The sequence below is a fragment of the Excalfactoria chinensis genome, chromosome 19 (genome assembly GCF_039878825.1).
Source record: "Excalfactoria chinensis isolate bCotChi1 chromosome 19, bCotChi1.hap2, whole genome shotgun sequence".
Taxonomy (NCBI): domain Eukaryota; kingdom Metazoa; phylum Chordata; class Aves; order Galliformes; family Phasianidae; genus Excalfactoria; species Excalfactoria chinensis.
The window spans coordinates 4488442-4511729 of record NC_092843.1 but is presented as its reverse complement, the minus strand read 5'-3'; the positions used below and the strand labels follow the sequence as shown (position 1 = coordinate 4511729).

At 52.2% G+C, this 23288-nt stretch overlaps 1 protein-coding gene across 2 annotated transcripts in view; it reads left to right on the top strand.

Annotated features, from left to right (window-relative positions):
• Nucleotides 1–23288, top strand: part of SMG6 (SMG6 nonsense mediated mRNA decay factor) — an 88572-nt gene that overhangs the window by 9485 nt on the left and 55799 nt on the right. For both annotated transcript variants that reach the window (XM_072353694.1, XM_072353693.1), the window contains exons 9-10: nt 12301–12362; nt 15419–15564. In XM_072353694.1, coding sequence (XP_072209795.1) covers nt 12301–12362; nt 15419–15564 — 208 coding nt within the window. The remainder of the gene's footprint in view (nt 1–12300; nt 12363–15418; nt 15565–23288) is intronic.

Here is a 23288-nt window from a genome sequence, read left to right as displayed (position 1 = left end):
CACTGATGCAGAGCTTTTACATAAAAAGCTGTGTTTTTTGAGGCACTGGGAGTTTCTCTTCTGCAGTACTGCCGTGTGAGGTAGTTTAGCCACTAGCAGAGCGGGGGGCAGTGATGTTTGATTGTTTATAGTGTGATGCTGTTTGTTAGAGCCTGCCCTTGCCCTGTTGTGTGAGGTCTGTGCTCTCTGAAGCGCAGGCCACTGGCAATGCGTGTTCAGATCACACAGCTGATTACTACCCTTACTCTTCATCTCTTCATCAGTTTGAAATATTGGCTCATGGAAAGGTTCTCTTCATTGGCACCGAGAGGCTGCAAACCAGAAACACAAAGGCAAAAGGGCAGGGGGAGTGGAGGGTGCAGGTTTGGGTGCTGTGTTCTCTTTGCAGCCGAGATTTTTCTACTTGGGCTGCAGTGCACTGCTCCACTCATGTTGTTGGTACAGCTGTTTATGGAACTGAACCGTGACTGTGTCACCAAACTGACCTGGGTTAAAAATAACCAGGTGAGGAAGAAATCTTACATCTGCATCACTCCCAAAGTTCCCGTATGCTGAAGCTGAGGGCCGGATTAAAAAAGCTGCAGCAATTTAGGAGGCTTTTCTGTGCTTTCAGGGGGCTGGAGAGAAGCTGAGGAACCTGCATGTTGCCACTGTGTGGCACTGTTTGGCCTCGGAAGGCCCTGCCTGGGCCAGAGGAGACAGCAGCCCTAGTCCTGGCAGCGCCTCTGTCCCCACGGCCCCAGCAGTTGCATTCCCCATGCGGTCTGGGACAGAAGGGAACTGCGCTTCTCCCAGGGGAAGTGTGCCCAGTGCTTGCGTGTCATCATAGGGAAATGACTCTAAACTGTGTCCCTGCCTCCTGGTACCTTCCTGTTTGGTTTTAGCCCTTGAAAAGGCTGAAGCTGTGTTCTTTCAGCTATTCTGAAGGACCCGTAGGTAGCTCCTCGGGCATCAGTGTTTATGGCAGCTGTTGCTGAGCCAAAGAAGAGAATTGTATAGGATAAAATGGGAAAGTGTTCAGCTTTCAGGAGCAGATGCAACGTGATCATAGAACCCAACAGCTCTGACTGTGTACAGGCAGAGGTGTGGGGAGAGGCTGGGCAGGGAGATGCTGAATGCATCCCTCCTGGGACCTGCAGATCTGCACTCTGTACCTCTCAGAGTCTGTTCCATGCATACTTGCATGGTGCTGTGGTGTTGTTTTTTTTTCCCCTTCCCTCTGAAGCCCTATATAAAGGCAGAAACATCACAGCTTTACTTCAGGGTTAGAAGTTAGCTGAAAGGAGTAAATAAAGTATGACCGCAAGGCTGCAGAAGGGCGGCTCGTGCTGCAGTCATCACTGTGACGGAGACAGATGGTGTGCAAGGCTGGCAGTTTTGCCTTGGCACTCTCTGTTTAGGTAAAGGTTTGGCATAGCTGCTTCTTCCACAGTTTGTTATGTCCTATTATTGTAGAAAGATGGAGAACTGGAAGCATGTGCCACCTGTCTACACCAAGAGATGTGCATCTTCCCAGTAATGATTTGGCGGTGCTGGTACGGAAGGCATGGGACAAAGCAAGCAGGAGAAGCATTTGGGTTGCAGCCTCCCTTTCTGTGGTTAGGGTTTGTCCGTTACATCTGCAGCCTTTTGGAGTTTCATTCTGTTTTTCTCTTGGCTGTTTTCTGTGGTCTCTCATATGTTGTGTACTTCTAGGTGTGCAGTGACTTGAGAGTTCAGGGTGACCCGGTGCCCTCCTTACCCAATTTTGTGTAGGAATCCACTAAGAAAAGCAGAAAAGGAGGCAGAATCAGTGGGCCGCTATATTGGGCAGCCGTATTCCTTTTTCTTTTTCCTAATAAACTGCTGGATAGGGCAAAGTGAACCGGAGAGCTGGGTCCTACTTGTTCTGTGCCCCTGGTTTTGTTTGCCTTGGGTCTATATTGATCTTACATGTGATAGTACTGTCTGCAGCTTACAGCGCGGGCTGTGAGTTGGTAAAGTAAACAGGGCAAATGTGCTGTCAGTCTCTTGAGAAAGTGTTAATATTACACTAAGTTTGAGATTTTAATCACCCCTGTCAGGAAACGCTGAGTTACGGTTCCCACAGTTGCAGTTGCCTGCTGCCCGTGCTCTGCAGTAGATACTTCCTAATGTTATCACGTAGCATGAGTGCACTAATAAAGATTACTGCATAGTTGCAGCTGGGATAATGGAAGAGAGGTTTTCCCTTGGCATAACAGTAATTGAATAATACTTCTCTCCAGATGTTTGAATGCTTTGGAATCATTAAAGAATTAAGCCTTCTGGGCTCTGTCTTGCAGAGCCAGCAGAAAGTTGGTAGAGCCACCCAAAAAACTGAGAACTTGTATGGCAGTGCCTGCTTGGGGTTATCTTTATAATAGCTTTGGCTGTGATTCTTTTCTTTCTTTCCAAGATAAGATATTTGCAAAGATTCTCACTTTCTTTCTTAGTTGTTCTCCCCTGCTTAGCTTTATGTGACACCATTTGTTTGTACACCATGAATGCTGTGTCCACTTACACCTCTGCAGCCTATTCATAGTCCAAGGCAGGAGGAAGACAGGGAACAACTGCGCTCCTGGGGGCTGCCTAAGGAAGGTACTGCCTTGATGGAGGGCACGTGTTATTAGCTGGGAATAGGGTCACTGTCCCAGTCAGCTCCTGCACTTTTCCCATCCGTTTTTCCATGGCCTTGTTTGTTGTTTCTCCTCTGTGTCCTTGTTCCTCTTGGGCAGCAGCTGCTCTGGACTGGCTCCTTCTCCCAGCTTGTTTCAGGCAGTGCAGCTTTTCCTCTGGGGTTCTACATCTGGAGAGGAGTACTGCTAGGGCAGCAGTGGGATCAGACCTTCTGTTTATCCATTAGAGGTTTTGGTGGGGGATTCTGGCCGTTGTGCTCCATCATCCCGTCCTCTGCTGGGGCTGATCACACTGAGTAACAGTAGTGACCTGTGTTCAGTGTTAGGGTGGCCCTGCTGTCCCTAGAAGTGTCTGGTTTGTGGTGAGACTGCTGTGATGTGAGCTGAGCATCTGCAAGCATGGCCCAGCTTACCTTGTGCAGATACCCCGCAGAAGCATCCCTGTTTGAGAGCAACTCCTTTTGCTGTCAGCTTTTTCATTATACACAACTAGAAATTAATGACAGACTGAAGTGGAAATGATGTATCGCTGTAATGATGGCTGCTCTTCCGTACAGGTGGACGAGAGGCCACTTGGGAGACTCATTAATCTGAGGCATCTGCCCCCCGTTCTGCTGCCTGCCTGATGGGTCCAGCATGGCTGGGTGGCACTTCTGGCAGCGTGAAAGCATGGGTGTGCAATACAGCAGGCTCTGCATTCACTGCCTGCCTTCCTTTCACTGCTGAGATGCAAAGGGTAACCCTGCACGCTTGCACAGTGCTCAGAAAGCTCACAAGCTAACTTTCGTATGCGTTATTTACACCCAGCATTGCACACATGTGCAGAGAGTGGAGGGAATAGAAACCATGGGACCAGCAGTGCTCTCTGCTGAAGCCTTTTCTCACGCCTGTTATATGTTCGAGCCGCACCAGAGCGGTGACATAGGTGTGTCCCCAAAGGGAGGGGACGCAGGAGGTGGGTTTCTCTCGCTGCAGGGTATACCCAAGGTCTCACAGTGGGGCGGTGGGTCAGGCTGCCATCAGCGCCTTACTGCAGGAAGGCAGCTGCTCGTAGATCAGGAAGTTTGTTTACGCTTAGGTGCTCTCTAGTACGCGACATAGTGATGCTGTCTGTGGTCTGGTGCAGAATGGTCTGCCCTTACTGTCAGGGGAGGGCAGTGCTTCCCCTCCAACCTGCTGCTTGCTGCTCTGTTGCCTTGTGTTTGACTCGAAGCTTGGCTGTGATGTAGTGTGTAGTCCTCTTCTGAGCCTCTCCTATGGCACAGGGAGACTCTGCGGGGTGGGAACGTTGAGCACTAGTAGTCAGCAGAGGGCTGCCCCTCCTTATTCCTCTCCTTTACCCACCACCCACGTGAAAAGGCAGCAGGAGATGCTGAATCCCTAATTTTTATGCCCAAAGAGGTACTTGAGAGGGAGAAACCCGGAGTTCCATCTGCCCTGCCCAGCAGCCTCCATTTCTCACCCCCACAAGCTGGCAGGAAGCAGTTGGGTTTGGTTACTCATTCGTGGAGGTCAGGACTAGGTCTGGGTTTTTTTTTTTTCCCCTTTGTGTTTAGGAAACGGTTTACAAACTGTTTTGAACACGGGGGAGCTGGTAGCGTGCAAAGGAGGCGTCTCAACCTCTTTAGTGCTGGACTCGTGTTAATTCTTTGCCTTGCCTCCTTTCCTGCAATCTCTTTCTTGGTTGGCAGCGTGAGTGTTTCTAAGTGCTTTCCCCAGCCAGCAACCCCTCTACCTCCTAATATGACCTCAGGTCACCAAACCACCTCAGGGCTTTATTTTTACTCTAGCCGTTTGGTTTCACGCGGTGAGATTGGTTTCTTTCCCCCAGCAGTGAGGAGCCTTCAGTGCAGAGGAAGTAAAAGAGTGCCAGGCTGCAGTTGAAGCTGGTTAAACACTAAAACCACACTCATAGCCTCTCTGGGTTTGAGACGTGACATTCAGCCATGCAGCTGACATTGTTGCCGACCAGTTGTGCACCCTTCTCTGCTTGCACTCCTTTCAAACACCGATCTTTTTGAACTTCTAAACAACCTCCTCAGCTATGGTTTACGCTTTAGCAATCCAACCAAAAAAGCACGAGGCAGAACAAGACCCTACAGATCTCCCATTGATGCTCAGCACTGCTCATAGAGCCTGGTTACCTCATAGAGCGTGCATGTGCGTGTCACATAGAACCCATGTGCTGCTTTCCAGCACAACCTGACCTTTTGCCACTACCCTGATAGTGAAGGCTAAGCAGCGGGTAAGAGTTTCCAGAAGTTAGTGTTGATTTTTATTATTGGTTTTTTTCATTTATTTTTAGGCCATGTTGGTGGTTTTATCTGACTGCGAAGAACAAGGCAGGGTCTGATGTTACTTGAAGGGGAGAAACGCTGATGTGTTCTCCTTCCTGTAACAAGCATCTGGTGCTATTGTGTGTGGAAGGTGGGTGGTGGATCAGAGGTGGGACCCTACAAAGACATCAATGGCTTACGCCTGTATGAGGGGCTCTGCTGTATCCCAGTACTCAGAGAGGCTGTGCGGAGTAGGGGGGCAAAGCTTCACGTTCCAACAGGCTTCTCATACCCTAAAACCGAGCACAGTCAGCCAGAAACCACCATTCCCTGTCAGTCACTCTTTCCTCATTTCCTCTCCTGCTGGTGCTGATCAGCCAGGGATTTGTGTGTAACCAAACCCCCTCCTGCTGCTGCACACGAGCCCTTTCTCGTAGCAGCGGGTTGGATGATCCAGGCGCTGCAGAGCGGTGTTGGGAAGGGAGGGTTTGCACTTCAGACAAGAATGCTGCAGGAATTGGCAGCTCTGGTAAAGGAAGTAAAATGTCTAATAGAGGGACTGGGAAATTTCCCAGAGCAGGGTGAGGGCTGTTAGGCAGTGATTGCTCTTGAGCCTTTCTTGTTAGTCTAACCTTGATCTCCGTCTGATGTTGGCCCAGTTTGACTTTTTCTGTTGTACACTGGCTGGGTTGGCATCTCATATTCCACAGTCAAACCCTTATTTCTGCCACGGGGAATATTTATTTCTTTCCAGTGTCGAATGAGGCACTTCCAGCCAGATTCCGTATCCACTGTGGAGGTGGATATTCGGAAAGAAACTTCCTTCCGGAGGATCAGGGAGTGGAACCTGCTGGAATCTGTGTCATTTCCTCTGTCCTTGGCTCTACTCTTCCTCCCCAGCAGATTTCATTGCCATGCAGTTCAGAGTGGAGAGGGAGATGCCTGAGTGCCCTGCATTACACTGTCCAGGTAGGAGCAAAGGCTCCGGATGTATCCGAATGCAGCAGGACGGCTGTGTGATGCTCACACGTGGACCCAGCTTTGTCCCATGGGAGTTGTGCTTAGCTCAGCCTGGCTGCCACCGCCCTGTCCCTCATTGCTGAGCACAGCTGGGAGAGCAGAAGCGTGGCGAGCTGCTGATGATAACACTGTCATCCTTCTGGAAGGCTCTGCCTCTGCTCAGCCCATTGTCCGAATGTCTTCTCTGTTGGCCTAACTCCTATTAGAGTTATGTCTTTTCTATCCTCACCATTCTTAATCTCTTCCATTATTTCCCCACTTTGTGCTTGACCCCACAAATAATCAGCCCTGGAATAGCGAAGAAGGCTGACAACACCCTGAGCTACGTGAACAGGAGATTTCTTATGGCCTGAACTCATCGCACGTTTCTCAGTGTCAGTTTTCTATCACAGGAAGAGGATGCTGTTCACTCCTGGCAAACAGTATGTATTTGAGTATGAGCTGCTTTTGCTGCTTGGAGCCGCTTCAGCACACAGCATGCAGCCTGCCTTACCTGCTGGACAGAGAGCAGCGCTGCCTGGGTCATCTCTCAGTGCTTAACCAGATGCAGTCTGGAAGAGCTGAGCTTGTATCCTAAATGACCTGCAGCACCAGAGCCAATTCGTGAAAAGTTTTGTGCTGAAAGTTAACTTGATATCTCAGCTGAGGACCCTCTCTGGCATGTTTGCATAGATTCATAGAGTTTATGGCCAGCAGGGACCATTAGATCATCTGGTGTGATCTCCTGTATATCACGGGTCTTTAAATTTCACCCGGCTACTCCAATATGAAGCCAAATAACTTGTGTTTGGCTAAAGCAAAACTTCCAGAAAGACATCCAGCCTTGAGATTCCACCCTCTTCCTGGGGAGTTTGTTCCAGTGATAACTGCACCAGTTCTGAAACGTTTGTGCCTTATTTCCACAGTGCACGTTTCTCGTTTGTTCTCTTGCTTTGCAGTTCTGCTAGTGTATAAAGAGCCCTTAAATGCCACAGGAGGTGCTTTGCACACTGCAATCAAACCACCTCCCAGACTTTCCTGATACACTGAACAGATTGAGCTGTTTAAGTTGGTTTTTTTTTCCACTGCAAGACGTTATTTCTAGTGTTTGAATCGCTTTTATGGCTGTTTGCTGGACCTCTTCCAGTTTTGCAGCATCTCTTTAAAAACAAGGGCACCAGAACTGGATGTGGTATTTCAGTGTCAGTCTCACCAGTGCCGTATATAGATGTAAACATGCTGTCCAGTGCCTGCCCTGCGCGAGGGATGTGTTAACCCTTCTGCTGGACGTTGCTCTGGGAATCCCTGAAAGCCTTTCTATGGGAGCTGCCCCAAGGAGGCTGATTTTCCACCATGTGAGATGTATGATGTGGCACTCAGTGTTGGAAAAACCCGGATTATGAAACAATTATAATAACCTTATGTGAATGCGCTGCGACCATCAGTGCTTATTGCTCCCTTTGTACCACAGGCAGTTGGCGACTGGATTTACTTTCAGTTCACTGATAGCAACGCTGGTGGAAAACTTCTGCTGACCTCTTCCCATCCAGTTTAGTGAGGGTTCCCTGAAGGCTGCTGCTTTTGAAGATGTTAATTCGATCAGGTTTTAACTTATTGAATCACCATATACTGCGTTTAGTCTGTTCTTTTTATCTGAGAGTGTTGCACGTTGCTGATTTAAATGCTTTACAAGCAGCTTAGATACAGGTCTGGTCGCAAACAAAATCACATGCATATAAACACTCTAGCTGACCTGTTTTCTGTAAATTGAATGTGCTACTAATAGCTTCATGATTAAATCATATCAAACGTCCTTGTAGGCCAGGTATTTGTTTCAGAGACAGCGAAGTCACCATTGCTCAATTCTACATTACTAACACACACCATTTTCTTGCTTATGTTTCTCATCTCACCTGCTTCCTGCAGTGATGAAGGGGAATAAATCAAAAGCTCATCGGCTGTGCTGAAGGGCTTCCTTACTGCCTCTTTTTCTCTTGCTGGGATGCTGCCTTGTAACTCGTAAAGCCATGAGATGTATCTTGGAGCCACAGCTGCTGCAGCCCAAAAGATCAGGAAGTTGCAGGAGCGTATCAAATTTTCTTAACCTGTAAATGAGTTTTCTGTGCCTCAAGGCCACGATACATCAGGGTTCCCTCTTTTTTTCCACGTCATAGTAAATTGGATTTTCATTCGTATGGTCTCTCATGTTTGAGAATTGGGACTCTCACTGGAGTTGCTTCTGTTGCTACAAAAATGAATCTAATTCAGGGCAGGACGTTGCACTGCTAAACAGATACCTGCACTAGAACACGTGGCCAGGAGAAGCCAAGTGCAGCTCTGTATCTGTATGCATTTGCAGGTGATATGTGAAGAGGAATTCTGCAGCATCCTGGGTTTCAGGAAGCAATCTGTGCTCGGTGCTGCTGCACTGAGATACTGCTATGGGGAGCAGCAGCCAGAGCTGGGCCTTGCGGGGTGAGGATGGTTTGGGCTAAGAGCTGGGCTGGCATTTAGCTGAAGGATACGTAGGGGAGCAGTAATAGTCAATGTGGGATATCCAGCCCTGGAGCTGGGAGGGAGGTCCGGCATGCCTGAGGTGCCTGGTTTCCCAGCAAAGAAGCTGTGCCTGGAAAAGCCTTGGCTGCCCAAGAACCATGCAAATATTTGGGATGAGTGTGGTACGTGTTTTGGAGCTGAACTGCGTGGCTCTGTGGTCTGTGTCCCAACCCCTCATCACTGAGGATACCCCAGACTTTGGGGAGCATCCCGCAGTGCTCCAGCCCCTTCCACTCCTGTGGAGGCAGCGCGTTCGTTGCAGGCAGTTTTGCATCTGGTCTCTTGATTAATGGACTTGTCTTTTGCAGCCTATTTTGACTCTGACACTGCTTTCTGCTCCACAGATGCTTTGCTGATGTTGAAGAAAGTTTGCCTCGCTTGATAAAGACCAGATCCTGAAATTTACTTCCAAACCTGAAGTAACAATTTTTAACTTGAAACACTTTTTTCCCCAGGAGTCGCTGCTCCAGAATCCTTCCCTTATTTGGTGCCTCCTTCACAGCTGGGGCTGATGCTCAGGTGCCAAACTCTGTGCACTCCCTGCAGTGAGCCAAATGGGTCCATGGCTCTGCTTCTCGGCCCGCCTCGTGGCACTCCTTTTCCTGTGCACCCTGGTGGCATTTCCTGTGTTTCTGCACGAGGGTGGGAGGCGTTTTCAACCCTTTCTAATCATGGCGCAGTCTCTTGAGGTTGGGTCTTGCTTTCTTCGTTTCTGGCTCAGGCCATGCCAGACCTTCCTTTCAGCTGTCTGACTGCCTCTGCTCTGTGAGCTGTCAGGACGTTCCTCGTCGTGGCTGCTGTGATTTGAGCTGGCTGTTCTGGGGCTGTTGCTATCTGTGCACTGAGGTGCTCGGAGTGGAGTTGTTAGTCACTGTTGATTTCTTCCATGGCAACAAATCCACTTTGGTTGGAGGTGTGGTGTGTGGATGCTCCCCGAGCAGCAGTGGATTGCTTCCTCTTGTGAGGTTGCTTCTTCCCAGGTGGATTTAGTCTGTCTGCACATGCTGACTCATGACAGCCGAAACAGCTGTTTTCAGCTTCAGGCACTACTGTGTGCAGGGACCCCTTCTTCTCCTTGACAGCTGGTTTGTTTTTATAACTAATGCCTTCACTATATGCTCATAACTTCCATATCAGTGATGCCCGCTGTTCAGTTGGAAGGGACAAAGTCTCTTTTTTGACGTTGTTTCATTGATGCATCAACGTTACTTGGTGGGCTCATCCCAAGTGACCGACCGGGACCTGCCCCAAGGAGCAGAGCAATGATGAGTATAGGGAGCCCTACATCCCAGCAAGGGCAAGTGGACCGTTCTGAGGAATCCCTTGGAGGGGACCCACTCTTGGATTGCGCAGTGAGTCAGATGAAGCCATGGAATTGTTGCAGGCCTCCTGCTAACAGGAGTCTGGGCAGCTGAGTGGGGCATTGGGGAAGCGTTCCTCTCCGCCGTGCGAATGCAGAACAGCGGGTGGTGGGACTTCCTCCTCCTCCTCCCTGCTGTGGGCTGCTCGGTGGAAGTCGCTGTTTCCCTCCAGCCGTGAGAAGCAGCATTTGACAGGAGGAGCAGAGAGGGCTCCTGCAGACTGAGGGGCAGGTGAGTCACCAGGGAAAGAGTCATTCGGAGAAAAGCCCAGTCAAAGCAGCCCGTGGCCCTGGCGTGAACTCGGAGATGAAAGGTCCAAAGTTAAGCGATGAGCTCATCAAAACCTTGAGGCTGTGAGAGAAAAAGTGATGAAACAAGCACGAGAGGTGCCTGCATGAGGTGCCACAGCACTGGGGCACACAGGTCTCAGCCTGGGCTTGCTGCTGTTTGCTGAAGTTGGCAAGAGGGATAAAATGCGCTTCATTCCTGGAGGCGTGCATCCTGCTTCCTTTAGAAAATATACTTGTATTTATGTATGCACATATGCGTGTCCCAATTCAGCACTGATTCCTGTGATGTCCTTGGGATTGGTGATGAAGAGACTGAGCTGGGAGCTTCCAATGGATTCAGCACAGGTCTTTGGGTCCTGCTGCTGTCCCTGGGTGAACGCTCTGTGCGTGTCACCGCTGGGTGCAGGGGCACTTTTCCATTCAAGGTGGGGAGTTTGGTTTCTCTCCTGCTGATGGTAAAGTGCTGCAGTTCTTAGGGCTGTGGGCTTTGTGTGGGCCTGGAGAAAGGACTGGTGTCCTTATTTCTTGTTTTCTGTACGTGTGCTGCCTTTGAAGCTCTGAGCAGCCTTGGTGTCTTAAAGAGGATGGTAGAAATACAGCTGTCCTTACATTGCTGGTAAAGTGAATAAGGGCTTACCTCAGCTGTCCCAGTATTCCCCAGTCTCTTTGGGTTTCATCTGCAGAGTTAATAAAATGGTGGCAAATAAAGTCAGGTTCCAGTGGTAAAGGGCTCTTTAGGGCAGCAGTAAAATAGTGAGTAAGCAAGAACTCCTTGCTGCGGGGGCCAGTTTAATTGGTCTGGCTTGTTTTATGAGACAGATTTTATGTTGAAACTCGCACATGGCCCAGGAGCGACTCTGCAGCAGGGCATCATTCTCCTGCATGGGTCCTCTGGGACTGCAGCCTGGGTTAATTACACCTCACTGAGCCGTCGCACCTCGCCAAGCTGCTTGCATACAGAACGATGGGAGCTGGGGAGTTGGGCAGATGCAGGCAGGAGGCAGCTGCCCTGTGCCACTTGGTTGGGCACTGCCTTGCCTTCCAGCTCTCCCTCTTTCTGTGTCTCTGACCTCCTTGGAAATGGAAAGGGTGCTGCTGTGTTTTGCAGAGGGGTTCAGGGTGTAAAATTGATGTGTGAATGGGAGCGGAGCGGCGGTGCTGGACCGGGTTGTTGCTGGTCGGCATCTCCCTGTGCTGTGCTCAGGGTCTGGCTTTTCTCATCGTGGTGAGGCTATGCAGGCATTGGATGAAAGCTCCCTCTTGGAGAGAAGGTATGAGAGGGGCCAGGCCGCTCCTGGGTGACACAGCCACCTCCAAGGTCACGCAGAGTGACTCTCTGCCACCCACAGCCTTCTTCAGAGCTATTCAGATAAGGATGGGGAAAGCCCAGCTGGCTACTGAGCTAGCAAAGGTGGTCTGGAGCAGCAATAAGGAACAAATTGAGTTGGATTTTGGTGTTGTTGGACCTCAGTGGAGCAGGAAACTGCCATCACACAGAGTGCTTGAGACAGCTTCCCCTGCATCCACTCTGCTCCGTGTTGCGCTAGAAACTGCAGAGAAATGCCAAGCCCTGCCTAGCATCTCTGCTGCAGCCTTGCAGGGCCTTTCCTGTGAAACCTGGGCTCCCTCTTTGCAGTTGCTTAAGGCTGGGGTTAAATGAAAGGGTAACACCTCACCCCAAAACCCCATGCTTATGGAAGTGGCACCGGCACGGCACAAACGAGCTCTGAACTTTGCAGCTGAGCTCACTGCAGCAAAGCGTTAACGAGGATTTCCCTCCCCGCCTTGACCAGAGGCTGCTCCCAGCCTCTGCTGCAACCGCTGAGCGCTGAACCAAATCGCTTCTGTTTTTCCTTTTGCTTTTTCCCATCGGTGGGAAGCGCTGGGTCCCGCTCAGGGAGCGAAGCAGTGCCTGGGGCTGCAGCGATCAGCCCGACCCCAGCAGAGGGTGCTGTGCCTCCACCGCCCTCTCCCTGCTCGCATCCAGCTGTTTGGCACTTGCCCTCGCCTGTGTGCATGATGTTTGTAAGAGTTCGGGCATGTCCATTTGGTTCCCATCTCCAGTGCCACCCCCAGCATCCAGGCCAGGTTCTTCTGTCACTGGGGACGTTCTTAATTCACAGGAAATCGGAGAGAGTTTAATTGTTTTCTCCTCTCTCTCTCTTTTTTTTTTCCCATGCAGCTGAACAAAAGGTTCATCCTCAGTTTTCTCCATGCCCATGGGAAGCTGTTTACCAGGATTGGGTAAGTGTGCAGGATGTTTATTTTATTTTCCTACATTACAAGTCTTTTTGGAATTTAATATTGTTAGCAACTAAGCTGTGTTTGGAGCTGAGGGCACAGGGTGTGAATTCTTGCAGGCCTAGCCTCCTGGTTCCTATTCTCCCTACCCGCCCTGTAATCCACAATGGTTAGTGTTGGGGTTTTCTCCCCCCACCTCAAGACCTCGTGCATTGGGACCCTCTGGCACAGGCTGGGCTCAGCCAGCTGATGTGCACCCAGTAGGGACTGGAGGTTCTTTTCTCCCTTTTTTGCTTACAAACCGTACTCCCTCCACTTTAATCTCTGGTGTTGTCCCCTCCTCTCCCACCACCCTCAGTCCCAGCCAGTGGAGTGGTGGCTCTGGGAGCACTCAGTGAGGCACAAAGCCCAGGGGCAAAACAACACAGTGGCTGGGAGCTGCTGTCCATTGACAGTGTGTTCCCCGAGCCTGTCATCCTCTCCTCCTTGGAGACAGGAAGCAGAAGAATGCAGCACACCAGCACTGATGCTGTGATGCAGCCTGAAGCCACAGCGCTTGTTCCATGCAGCGTGGCATGTGCTTGACCTTGCACCCTTCGTAAAGCAGTGGGAAGGAGAAGCAGAGCCCTCACACTAGGTTTCTTGATGGCAGCATGTCTGTGCTGTGGGGCAGAACATCCAGGGAGCTGCTGGTCCACAGCTCTGCCAGGCTGTGCTCGCGGCCGAGCTCTGGGCTGAGCACTTGCCAGCAGGGGGATTAATGGGGATGTTGCAGTGATTGCTTGCACATTTGGCTCCCGAGACTTTTGTGAAATTAAGATGTAGTGTTAGAGGCGGTTGCTTCCCAGGGCAGTCATTTAGAAAACCCAAGTATGTTTAATGGCAGAAGATCCCCTGAAGTACTTAGAAGGGAACTAGAAAGTAATAACATGACACAGGAAGAGAAATCGTCCAGCCCTGCTAAACAGCTTCCGTGCTTAAAATAGGTAAAAGGTGAGGAATGGCTGAGTCCTCCCTGGGCAGGATCTATGGTAATTTATCTGTAAAAAGTGTGGAAAAGATGGTGTTGAGCTGATGTTGAGCCATCTTGTTCCCAAAACCACAGGTAAGCATGTTATTAAAAGCTTCCGCTCGGTTCTTGACCTGCTGGTTCTGAACTCGGTGGGGTTACTGCCTGCCGTTCCAGATATGCTGCAATATCCAGGCACAGCTGGCAGGGCTAAGGAAGCCCTCACTGTTCCTTCTTGTTATTCCATGGCAGCAATCTCCATCTCCTCGCTAATGACCCATCCCACAAAGGGCTCCTCCATCCCCAGTGGCCCATCTGCCCTACGAGGATGTTGCTGCATATGTTGGACGTGGTCTGAGATTTCTCAAAATTAGGAAGTCTTTAGAGACAATCATTGTGCTCTCAGTCCCTGGCTGTGCCTCAGCTCCAGGGAAGTTGCCTCTTTGAGAGGGAGCAACTCTTTTGTGCTGGCAGAGCTGCTCCGTTCTGCAGGGCTACCAAATACAAGGGGCCTATTAGTTACAGCCCACGTCTCTGGGAAGGTAATGGAGGCTTTGCATCGCTCTGGCAAACAGTGCCAAGGCAGAGGGTAGCCCTGCTGCTAGATAGGACCGGTTGTTGAAAGGCATCTGTGAAATATGGTTAAGCAGAAAGCAATTCTGTCTTTAAAAATAGAGCCTACTGCTGTCCTGAAAGTCTGTTGGGGAAGCCCAGTAGAATTGCCCATGTGGGTTACCAGAAGTGGCTTTCTAATCCAGTCTGTAGCATGCTGATATCACAAGATCTGAATCTCTCAGGGGGAAGATAGAGGAAATTGCTCTGGAGGCCCTTGAGGTTGCCTGTCCTGGCTCCCTGTGCTGTACCCACTGCACATTCTGGCTCCCTCCCTCCCATTGTGGGCACGTGAGTTACGCTGTCACAGATAAGGAGCTGGCGCTTGCTGCAGACCATTGCTCATTCTTGCTTGGTCCGGCTGTGACTTTTTCTAGTGCAGGACCGAGAAGGAACAGAGCAAACTCAGCAGAGGAGGCAGTGGGATAGGAGAACTATTCTTTTATTTTCCCCCCCAGTTTGCAGATTCCTCAGTGTCTTGATATAAAGATGCCTTCAGGGAATACCAGGTGAGGGCTCCTGGGAGGGCCGTTGTGGGCAGCCACGTCACCACTGTTTCTGTGAACTGACTGTGCGCTTTGCAGTCGGTTCCATTGCTGAGCACACTTCAGCTTGGGGATTGCTGAGGATCCATCAGCTCTGTAAGTAACCTCGGTTAATTCCCCTAGTGACGCCAGATGAAGAGCAGGATAAACGTGTCAGCTTTCCACGGGCGCTTGTGAGCAGTGTTGAAAGCACACCTCGTCCCCGGCGTGGCACTGCAGCTGTGTCTGATGAGCAATAGCAGCTAGCAGGACCAGAGGACTGCAGGTTCCTGTCCCCTGAGCAAGGCAGGGCTCCAAATATTGAGAGCTGACAGCTTTCTCACTGTGCTGGGACTGTGCAGCTTGGAGGGCTCCGTGGGTCCTGTCCCCATAGGCAGCACCAGCACAGGAACTGGGGACAGGCACTGTTCTCTGGAGGAAGTGTGTTCTTGGCCAGCGTTCAACACACTTGGAATTGCCACATCCGCAATGTGGCACCCGTGTGTGCCGTTTGCTGCAGCCCGTGTTTCTTGGGAGTCCCATGGGCTGCTCCTGGTCCAAGCGAGCTGCTGGCCTCTTGGCACCCCTCCCAGCTTGGTAGAAGTCAGTAGAAAAAAATGGTTGGTCAGAAATGACTCATAAAGGCCGTGTTTTCCTGCCAAAGGAATGCTGCCTGTTGGTTGCAGAGCAATCCCTCGCTGCCCTCACCGAGGAAGGCTTCGTCTGTCTCCCTCGCACCGCCTGCACCTTCACTCCAGAGGCAGCGATTCCCTGTGGCTCTGGCATGGGCAGCAACCCTTCAGTGCCTTGTGGGGGGTCCATGTTTCCCACGCAAGGTGACACGGATGGAGCTGTGCCACCCTCCCCAGGGCACAGTCTGCGTTCTGCTCTACAGCATCTCTCTCTGTCTGCAGGATGGAGACGTTCCCTGCGGTGGCCGAGGAGGTCCTGAGGGAGTTCCAGGTCCTGCTGCAGCACAGCCCCCCTCCCATCGGAAGCGCCCGCATGCTCCAGCTCGTGGCAATCAACATGTTTGCAGTGTACAACTCCCAGCCCAAAGGTACCATGTGCTGCTTTAAGGGAAATGGGCCGGGGATCGCTCGTCTTTCTTTGAGCTGTGGATGGAGAAAGGGTGGAGGGCAACGTACCCAGCTCGAGTCCAACGGGGTTGGATACCTGGTGGTGTCAGTGTGTGTAAGGATAGCAAAAATGCTGTGGCTTGTGCTGGAAGGCCTCAGTGAGGTGGTTAATGATGTGGAGTGAGGAGGCATCACATCCCCCTGGAGCCTGAGTCATCAGGCATGGACAGAAGGCTCTGTTCTACGGCTCTGCCCTTCCGGCGCTTCGCCCGGGTCCTGCTCAGTGCCCACGTTGGCACTGTGAGGGATGGGAGGATCTTGGAGGGCTGGCTGAGGGCAGAACGTTGTTGTCTGTGTCTGTGTGGGTGGCTGAGCAGTGCGATGGGAAGTGCTGCTGGAGGCTATGCCCTGTGTTAAGGCACTTGGAGGATAAAGCACATCTCGTGTCACTCATCCTCCATCTGCCCAAGATGTGGGCACTGTCATTGTCGGGTTTAATTTGTTACTTAGCAGGGATGCTACCAAAGCAGAATCCTTTCCTCTGGGTGTGAAATCATGCTTCCAGGGTGTGTGTTTCTCCCCTCGGCCCCCCAGCAGCAGGTGCCTGGATCAGCCTGGGCCATGTTTTTGGGAGCACAGAAAGGGCCATGCTCCCTAGCTGGGGGAAGTAGCGTGTGGCACACTGATGGCTTGAGATACAGCTTCCAAAAACAGATGGATCTCAATCAAAGCCACCACATGGGCTGCAGGGCTGAGCCCTGGTGTGCTGCCGCTGGGTGATTTCTCCCCTGTGTGTCAGTTGTAGTTCTTGGTGGCCAAGCGGGCTGGTGGCAGCCAGAGGGTTGGGCTGCATGGCTCCTTGTGCTGTGTGCTTCACAGGCACCATCCCTCCCCTTTGGGAAATCCTGTGAGCCGTCAGCCCTGCTAACGAGGACGTGCCCTCCTTCCTGCTAGGTGCCAACCAGCACCAGTGTGTTTATGTCTGAGCTGCAAAGCACTTTCTGATGATGAGCAATGCCTGTGTGCGGCCCCCCGGTAGGTATATTAATAGCTGTGTCTGCGCTCTCAGACAGGAGCGGGTGGTAAAGAGGAAGAAATCTGTCTGGGTTGTGTAGAAGCCCCCGTGGCAAGGCTGGAAGCAATCCCAGCTCTCAGACCACTGGACTGTGCTCCTCCATCCGCAGCTGAGCTGTGGATGTGAGTGAGTGAGTGACAGACAGGGAGCACTTTTTATCTCCTGTGCAAAATAAGTCTTCTTGGAGTTTCTTGTCTCCTGTGTGAGTAGTTGCCAGCTGCTCCCAGCTCTCTTATCTCTGGAGAAAGAAAACCTGCTCCTGCTGGGGACCTGTGGACCGTACACAGAGCAGGTGGTGGGGTTGGAGAAGCGCTGTGGGTTGGATGGCACTGCGGCTGCCATCTGATGCTTTGTGCCCCCAAGGGCTCCTTGCTCTGGTGACCCCAAAAGGCTGTGAGGAATGTTGTTGGCAAAGCTAATTCTGTTGTCAGCACAAACGCTCCGGTGGTCTCTGAGTGCTCGTGTGCTGAGTGCTGGCAGAGCCCGCGTTGGGCTCAGTGCCGACGCAGTGATACTGAGAAGTGCTGGGAGTTGGGTGCAGAAGGGGAGTGGAGGGGGGGGTGGGGAAGAAAAAAGCAAGCAAAGAGCATGGAGTTTAAAAGGCAAGCAAGAGAGCTCCATGTGTTTTTACCAAGTGCCCGGTACAGAGCAGGGAGGGTGTTGACTCCTTCCCCTCTGTGTGTGGGATGCTGTGGGCAGAGGGCAGACTGGAGCATGTGGCAAAGGGCTGTTGGGAAGGTGCGGGTTTCCATTTCCCAGCACATGAGTCACCTCTCTGGGCTGCAGCTGCATGGGCAGCAGTGGGTGCAGAGGGGATGCAGGGAGCAGTTCCGCCCTGAGTGCATCCCGACTGCCAGGAAGCCCTGCTGGGAGCAGCGCTCGCTGGAGGCAGGGCTTGGCAGGGTGAGCTCTGTGAGGCTGCATCTAATCCTGCAGTTGGACCGAGTGACCTCTAGAGATCCCCTCCTCCTGCAATCCTCCTGCAAATCCGGGATCGGAGCTGCTGTGTCCTTCCCATGGCACGACTCTGTCTGATGTTCACTGCGAGCCGTCGGTAGCAGGAGATGTGTGTGTTTGGGGTCAGTGAGGGAGGTCTGTCTGAGAGCCTCCTCTCCTCTCTGTCTGGGGGCAGATATCTCTTGGGGCAGGTGCTCCCTCCCTCCCCTCCCATGTATTTCCATTCTGTGGGGCCGCAGCTGCTCCTGAGAAACTTGAAGGCTTACTTGCTTCTTGCGCCCTCTCTGTTGTCTAATGAGTCCCTGGTGCTGGGGTTGGGGGGTTCTACTAGCACTTGTGGGGTGGTGTTGCAGGCAGTCTTGACGTGGAGAATTTTGCATACTTTAATTCATTGCCAGTTAACACAAATTTCTAATCGCTGACTTGGGTATTGAAAAAACATGGAAGTATTAATAATCAAACTCACTTAAGTAAATACCTTTCCTTTTTCTTCCTCAGACTGATGCCAGACACCCACCCTGCCATTTCCTTACTCTCAGCTTCCCCTAGTTTCATTGAGCAGGTTGCGTTCAGTCTGTCCCAAGTCCTCTAGCAGCATGGCAGGCTGGTGGTTCGTGCAGAGTGGTTTCTATCTGCTGCTCTTTGCTTTTCACTCATTTTCCTTTGCCTCTGCATTGCAGTGTTTGCAGCAATGTCTCCTCCTGCTCTTTGCAAAGATGGCCCTGTGCCCATCTGATCATTTTTTGGGGTGCAGAGCTGAGTACAGCCCTATGCCTGGTGCTGGCAGCAGGGCTGCGCTCACCTTCCTGGAGCAGGAACCGATTGCAGCTACCCTTGCAACACTGGGAAGACCCCAGGAAATGGCTTGGGTCTGTTGTTTTCCCTGCCAGAGGAAGCCAAAGAATTCCCACATGAAACATTCCCCCGCTGTTCTGCACCAGACAACGCGCTGCTCCCTGTGAGCCCAACCTCCCCATTGGTGATGGGGGACGTGCAGCCGGCTGGTCCCTTGACCTCCTGGCTGGCCGCCTTATGGCAGGGCAAAGGTGGGACAAAGGTGCTGGTAGCCTGTGGAGCAAGTAGAGCCCACCCATGGGATGGAAGCAGAGAGATGGGTGCTCTGTGTGGCTGCAAAGTGCCATTGCTGGAGCAGCCCCACGTGGTCACCAGTGCATCGCATGGTGTTGGTGGTTTCCAAAGGGTTTGGGCTCTCCTGGGCTCCAGCCTCTTCACGGGGTGGCCCTTTTAACAGTTTGGTAGCCATCTGCACCATCAGCTAACAGAGAAGTTTGGATCCCTTTATCCCAACCACAAACACTCCAAGCATTTTAATTTTTTTTTAATTCTGTAATTTGGGGAAATAAAACTCTGGTTTCTGCAAAGACTAATTGAAGCCGTGCTTGCGGCAGGGGCATCTCGGTGAGGGGAGAGAGAGAAACCCCCTCCCAGCCCATCTGTGCCCAATTTACTCCGATCTGGCCTCTCTGAGGCTTTTTTCTTTCTCTCTCTCTTTAATAATTTGTTTTATAATTCCTGGAATCAAACCCATCTCAGACACACTGTTTTATTTTACTGTATTATTGGATTATACTTCCTATAAATCACTGGATGTTATTCATAGGCCACCACCAGAATAACTTCCCCTCTCCCCCCCGACAGGCCCGCATTCCAAACAAGCATACACCAAAGTGGGGGTGCAGCAATGGGGCACCCTAGAGACACTTCCCGGAAATCCCAGCAAATTTGCCTGGCTGTGGGTGTGAAGCATCAGGCTGCAGCACCTGGATGCCTTCTGGCACTGCCGAGCCTGTCGCATTGTGCTGTGTGGAGTTTGTTAGGAGGTCGGGCTTAGGTGGAAGAAGGGGGGGGGGGGGGGGCTGCCATATGTGCATCCTCAGCACGTGCCGTTGGGGGGGGAAGTTGCATCCCCTGGGGCTGAAGGAGCAGAGGCATGCAGGGAGGCTGTGGCTGAGCACTGCTGCTGGAGGGGACCTTGGGCAGAGCAGGGTGGCCGTGCCGGTGAGCGGGGAGGAAAACCTGCTGCTTGGACAGGAGGTTGCAGGGAGTGTTTGTGGAAGCGGTTGGGCTCAGGCTGTCCTCTGGAAGCTGAGTAAGGTCTGGCTTTTGGTGCTAGAAAAGGAGTTGAAGGTTGGTGAAGCAAGCTGGGAGGGTTCACTCCCTGCTGCGAGGTCAGAGTCGTGTGTGTCCCTTTGCACTGCCTTGCTGCGTGAGATCGGTTGATGCTGCACAGCCCATTGCTGCAGAAACGCTCAGGCTCATGCCTGAACTTTCTTCCACGTCTGAGTGCTCACTAATGAGAGCTCTTGCAAAGGTTTTCAAGTGTTGCATGGTCCTGCTTGATGCTTGACGACCTGCACCAGCTTCTTGCCCAAATCTCCCTGGTAGGTGGGATCCACACATTGGTGGAGATCAGCTGCAGCTCCTTGCAGGTGTAGGATTGTCCTCCGTCTTCCTGCCATGAATGCTCAGCCCCGGCCTGGCTGCAGAGGGGTGCTGGACCCCCAGAATTCAGACCATGCTTGCTGTGAGCAGCTACTTTGCTGCCGTCTTGCCACCGCACGGCCCTGCTCTGCCTGCAGCACGTTTCGCTTTGCTGACCGCAGCTGCTCAGCCTCATAAGCTAAAGCGTGAACCCTTAAAATATCCCCGGAGGGGATGCGGAGGATGGTGGTGGTGGCAGAACTGGGCTCAGTCTGTGACCGTCTCCGCAGTGCTGGTTTGGTTTCTGATGGTTGGACCCCCAGCTTTGCTCAGAGCGGAGTGCAGCAGCAGAAAAAAGCCTTGGAGGGAGCATGTAACACCGTGCTGCTGCACTCGCATCTCAATGGCTTCTTCTGGTGAGACTGTAACCACACCTCGCATGTTGGAGCGGACTGGGAGCTGATTGCAAGGGAGTCCAGTGCATGTGAGTGAGTTTAAAAATAAAGCAGTGCTGTGGACGGCTGCCTCGGTTTGGTGGAGTTTTAAAATTAGGCACAAAGCAAAGCTTAATAAACCTCAGGTTGTAGATAGCAGAAGCAGCAACTTGATCTTCCCCTGTCTGGGGAGCAGAGCAGAGTCATTTTCTCATCGTTTATCTCCTTGCATGGTTAAATGTGTGCTTCCCCAGAGTCTGGGCAACTCTGCCAGCTTGGGGCATGGCAAATGGGAGGTGTAGGCTTTTCCCATTGTATGAGCTCCTGTCCCATTGGCAGCAGTGGCCCTAGAGTCTGAGGTCCCTCCGCCTCCCCCTGGGGCCTTAGGTTTGTAATGCAAACCCTCTCTGCAGGGAGGATGGAGCTGAGTGACCGTGGGGCTTGGCTTGTCACACAGCAGGTGTGCACTGAAGTGTCTGCACTGAGGTCACCAACGTTCATCTGGCAGTGACAGCATGCTGTTGCCCCACGAGGCTGCAGAGCTGCAGCGTTAGCGAGGTGCTGGCAGGCCATAATGTTTCCCAAGGCCTTCAGTTTGGAAGGAAGCGATCCTTAAATTCATCCTTCTCCTCCTTTCACGTTGCTGCTCTTCTTCTTTGCTTCAGGTTTGGGTTTGAAGCAGGAGAGCATCCATCTTCCTCTGCATTGCAGTGCTGGTGCGGAGGCTCTCCAAAGCCGCTGGGTACAAGAGGTAGCCGGCTGCTGGTGGCCACGTCCAGGTTTGCAGGACAAGGCTGACGTGGCACAGGCGTGCGTGACACCCACACTGCTTGTGTCAGCCTGCTGCTTCCTGTGCTCACACAGCACCGTGGGGACCACGCACGTGTCCAGAGGTGGCAGCTGACTCTCCTGAGCTTCTCCAAGTGCCTGGAGAGGTTGGCACGGCCATCGGGAACTGCAGGCGCCTTTCCTTTGGGGGAAGGAAGCTGTCTCGGAGTTGAGACTTTGCATCAGCAAAGTTCAGGTAGCATGCGTTTGGCCCAGACGTGTCTCACAGCCTTGCTCCTGGGCTCTTAAGGCTGGTGGCAGCAATGTTTAGACCAAAGTCTTCCTTTGCTTATTCCCCTCTGTTTCCTGTTTAAAAGGCAGATTGTCATATATTTGGGGATTTATTTACCGTAATTGGAGTTATTTTCCTGGCTGCTGGCTTCTGCCCTCTGATGCAAGACTCCTTCAGCGAGATGTGTGTCCAGAAAGCCATGTGACTTTTTTTCCCCTTGCCCCAAGTGCCAGCAGGAGATGCAATAAGCACCGCGCTGCAGGGAGTTTCCACTTGCAGTTCAGGTTTCTGAAATGTAGCCGTCAGCTTCGGTGGCAGGAGATGGAGCGGGGCTTTGTGGCAGGGAAGGGGAAGGTTTCCAGTGAAACAGAGCACTCACTGCTCTGTGTGTGTGTGTGTCTGTGTGTGTGTGTGTGTCAGACTCTCCAGCCTGAGCACAGCAGAAGTCCCTGTTGAGCAGCACTGGATGAGCTCAGCGGGGCTCCTGCCCGCTCTGCCTGTCACATGAGCACATCCTTACGGCTGGCCTTGAAGCCGTTCCACCAAACGATACCGAGATCTCATTTCAGGGTAACAACTAGAGGGAAATGATTTGTAATCCCCAAGCTCGAGTCTGCTTTGCAGCCAAGCTTCTGCTGCCCCAGTGGCAAGTCAGAGCAGGGCCAGGGACGCGCCAAGCTGTGTGCACGTGGCTGTGCCACCGGGCCATGGGCTGGAACACATGTGCTGCTGCTCGCTGCGAAGGAGCAGCTCTGCAGTGTGCAAAGGGAGGGCAGGAAGCAGAGCGTTGGCACGCGGTGTCCCCACTGCTCCCGCTGCGTGGCGAGGAAGGAGGTGCCCGCTGCGGCCGTGCCCCGGCACAGAGGGGTGCTGGGGAGTGGGGTCTAACCAGGTGCAGCGGTTGGGTGAGGCTTCAGATGTTTGTACCGTGACAGGAAATCCTCTCACTTTTAAAGAGATGTTTCTGACTCTTTAATGTGCGTTGCGCCTTTGATTTCCTCGCGCTTCTAAGCAACACCGAGTCAATTACTGTCTTTCTATTTAATTCTCTGAGAGAACGTTGTATAATTAGGCTAATTATGGTGCTTTGTGAAGTTGTAAAACTCTTGATTGAGCTTGCGGGGTTGTTTTATAGTGTGCCAGGTGCAGCAAGGCGGGCTGCCCGCCCCGTGCCCGCTCCCCGTGTGGGCTCAGCTGTGCCGTGCCAACTTGCTGAGCTTCAGCTCCTGCCCCAGGGCTGCCCACCACACCGAGCTCCCCTCCTGCAGGGCCAGGGCTGGCCGTGCCCTACTTCCTCCTGCTCATGGCACAATGCAAGTGTCCAGCACTGGGCAGGCTTCTGCTGGGAGTGAGCAGCCTTGAAGGTATGGGGGGAGCTCTTCTTTCCCAGTGCTCAATCCATGATAGCAGTGTAATTGGGGATGTGTTTCTACTTACATGCACGTCTGAGGACAGGAGGTGTCCTCCATGCAGGTTTATCTATGGAGACCTTTGATTTTCTATGGTTAGTGTGTAGATCTGCATGCTAGGTTCTACCCATGCTATCCAATGGGCTTTGCCCTGGAAAAATGAGATCTGGTTCCATTTAACTTTCAGCGCTCACCTTTCTATGGAGGTGCCTGGTACTGCAGCCAGGACATGGTAGGGCTGTTGAACTCCAGCGTGGATGGTTTGCAGTTTAGTGAGCTTCAGGCACTGGTTGCTGTGCCTTGAGGTACCTGTGCTTAGCGTGCAGAG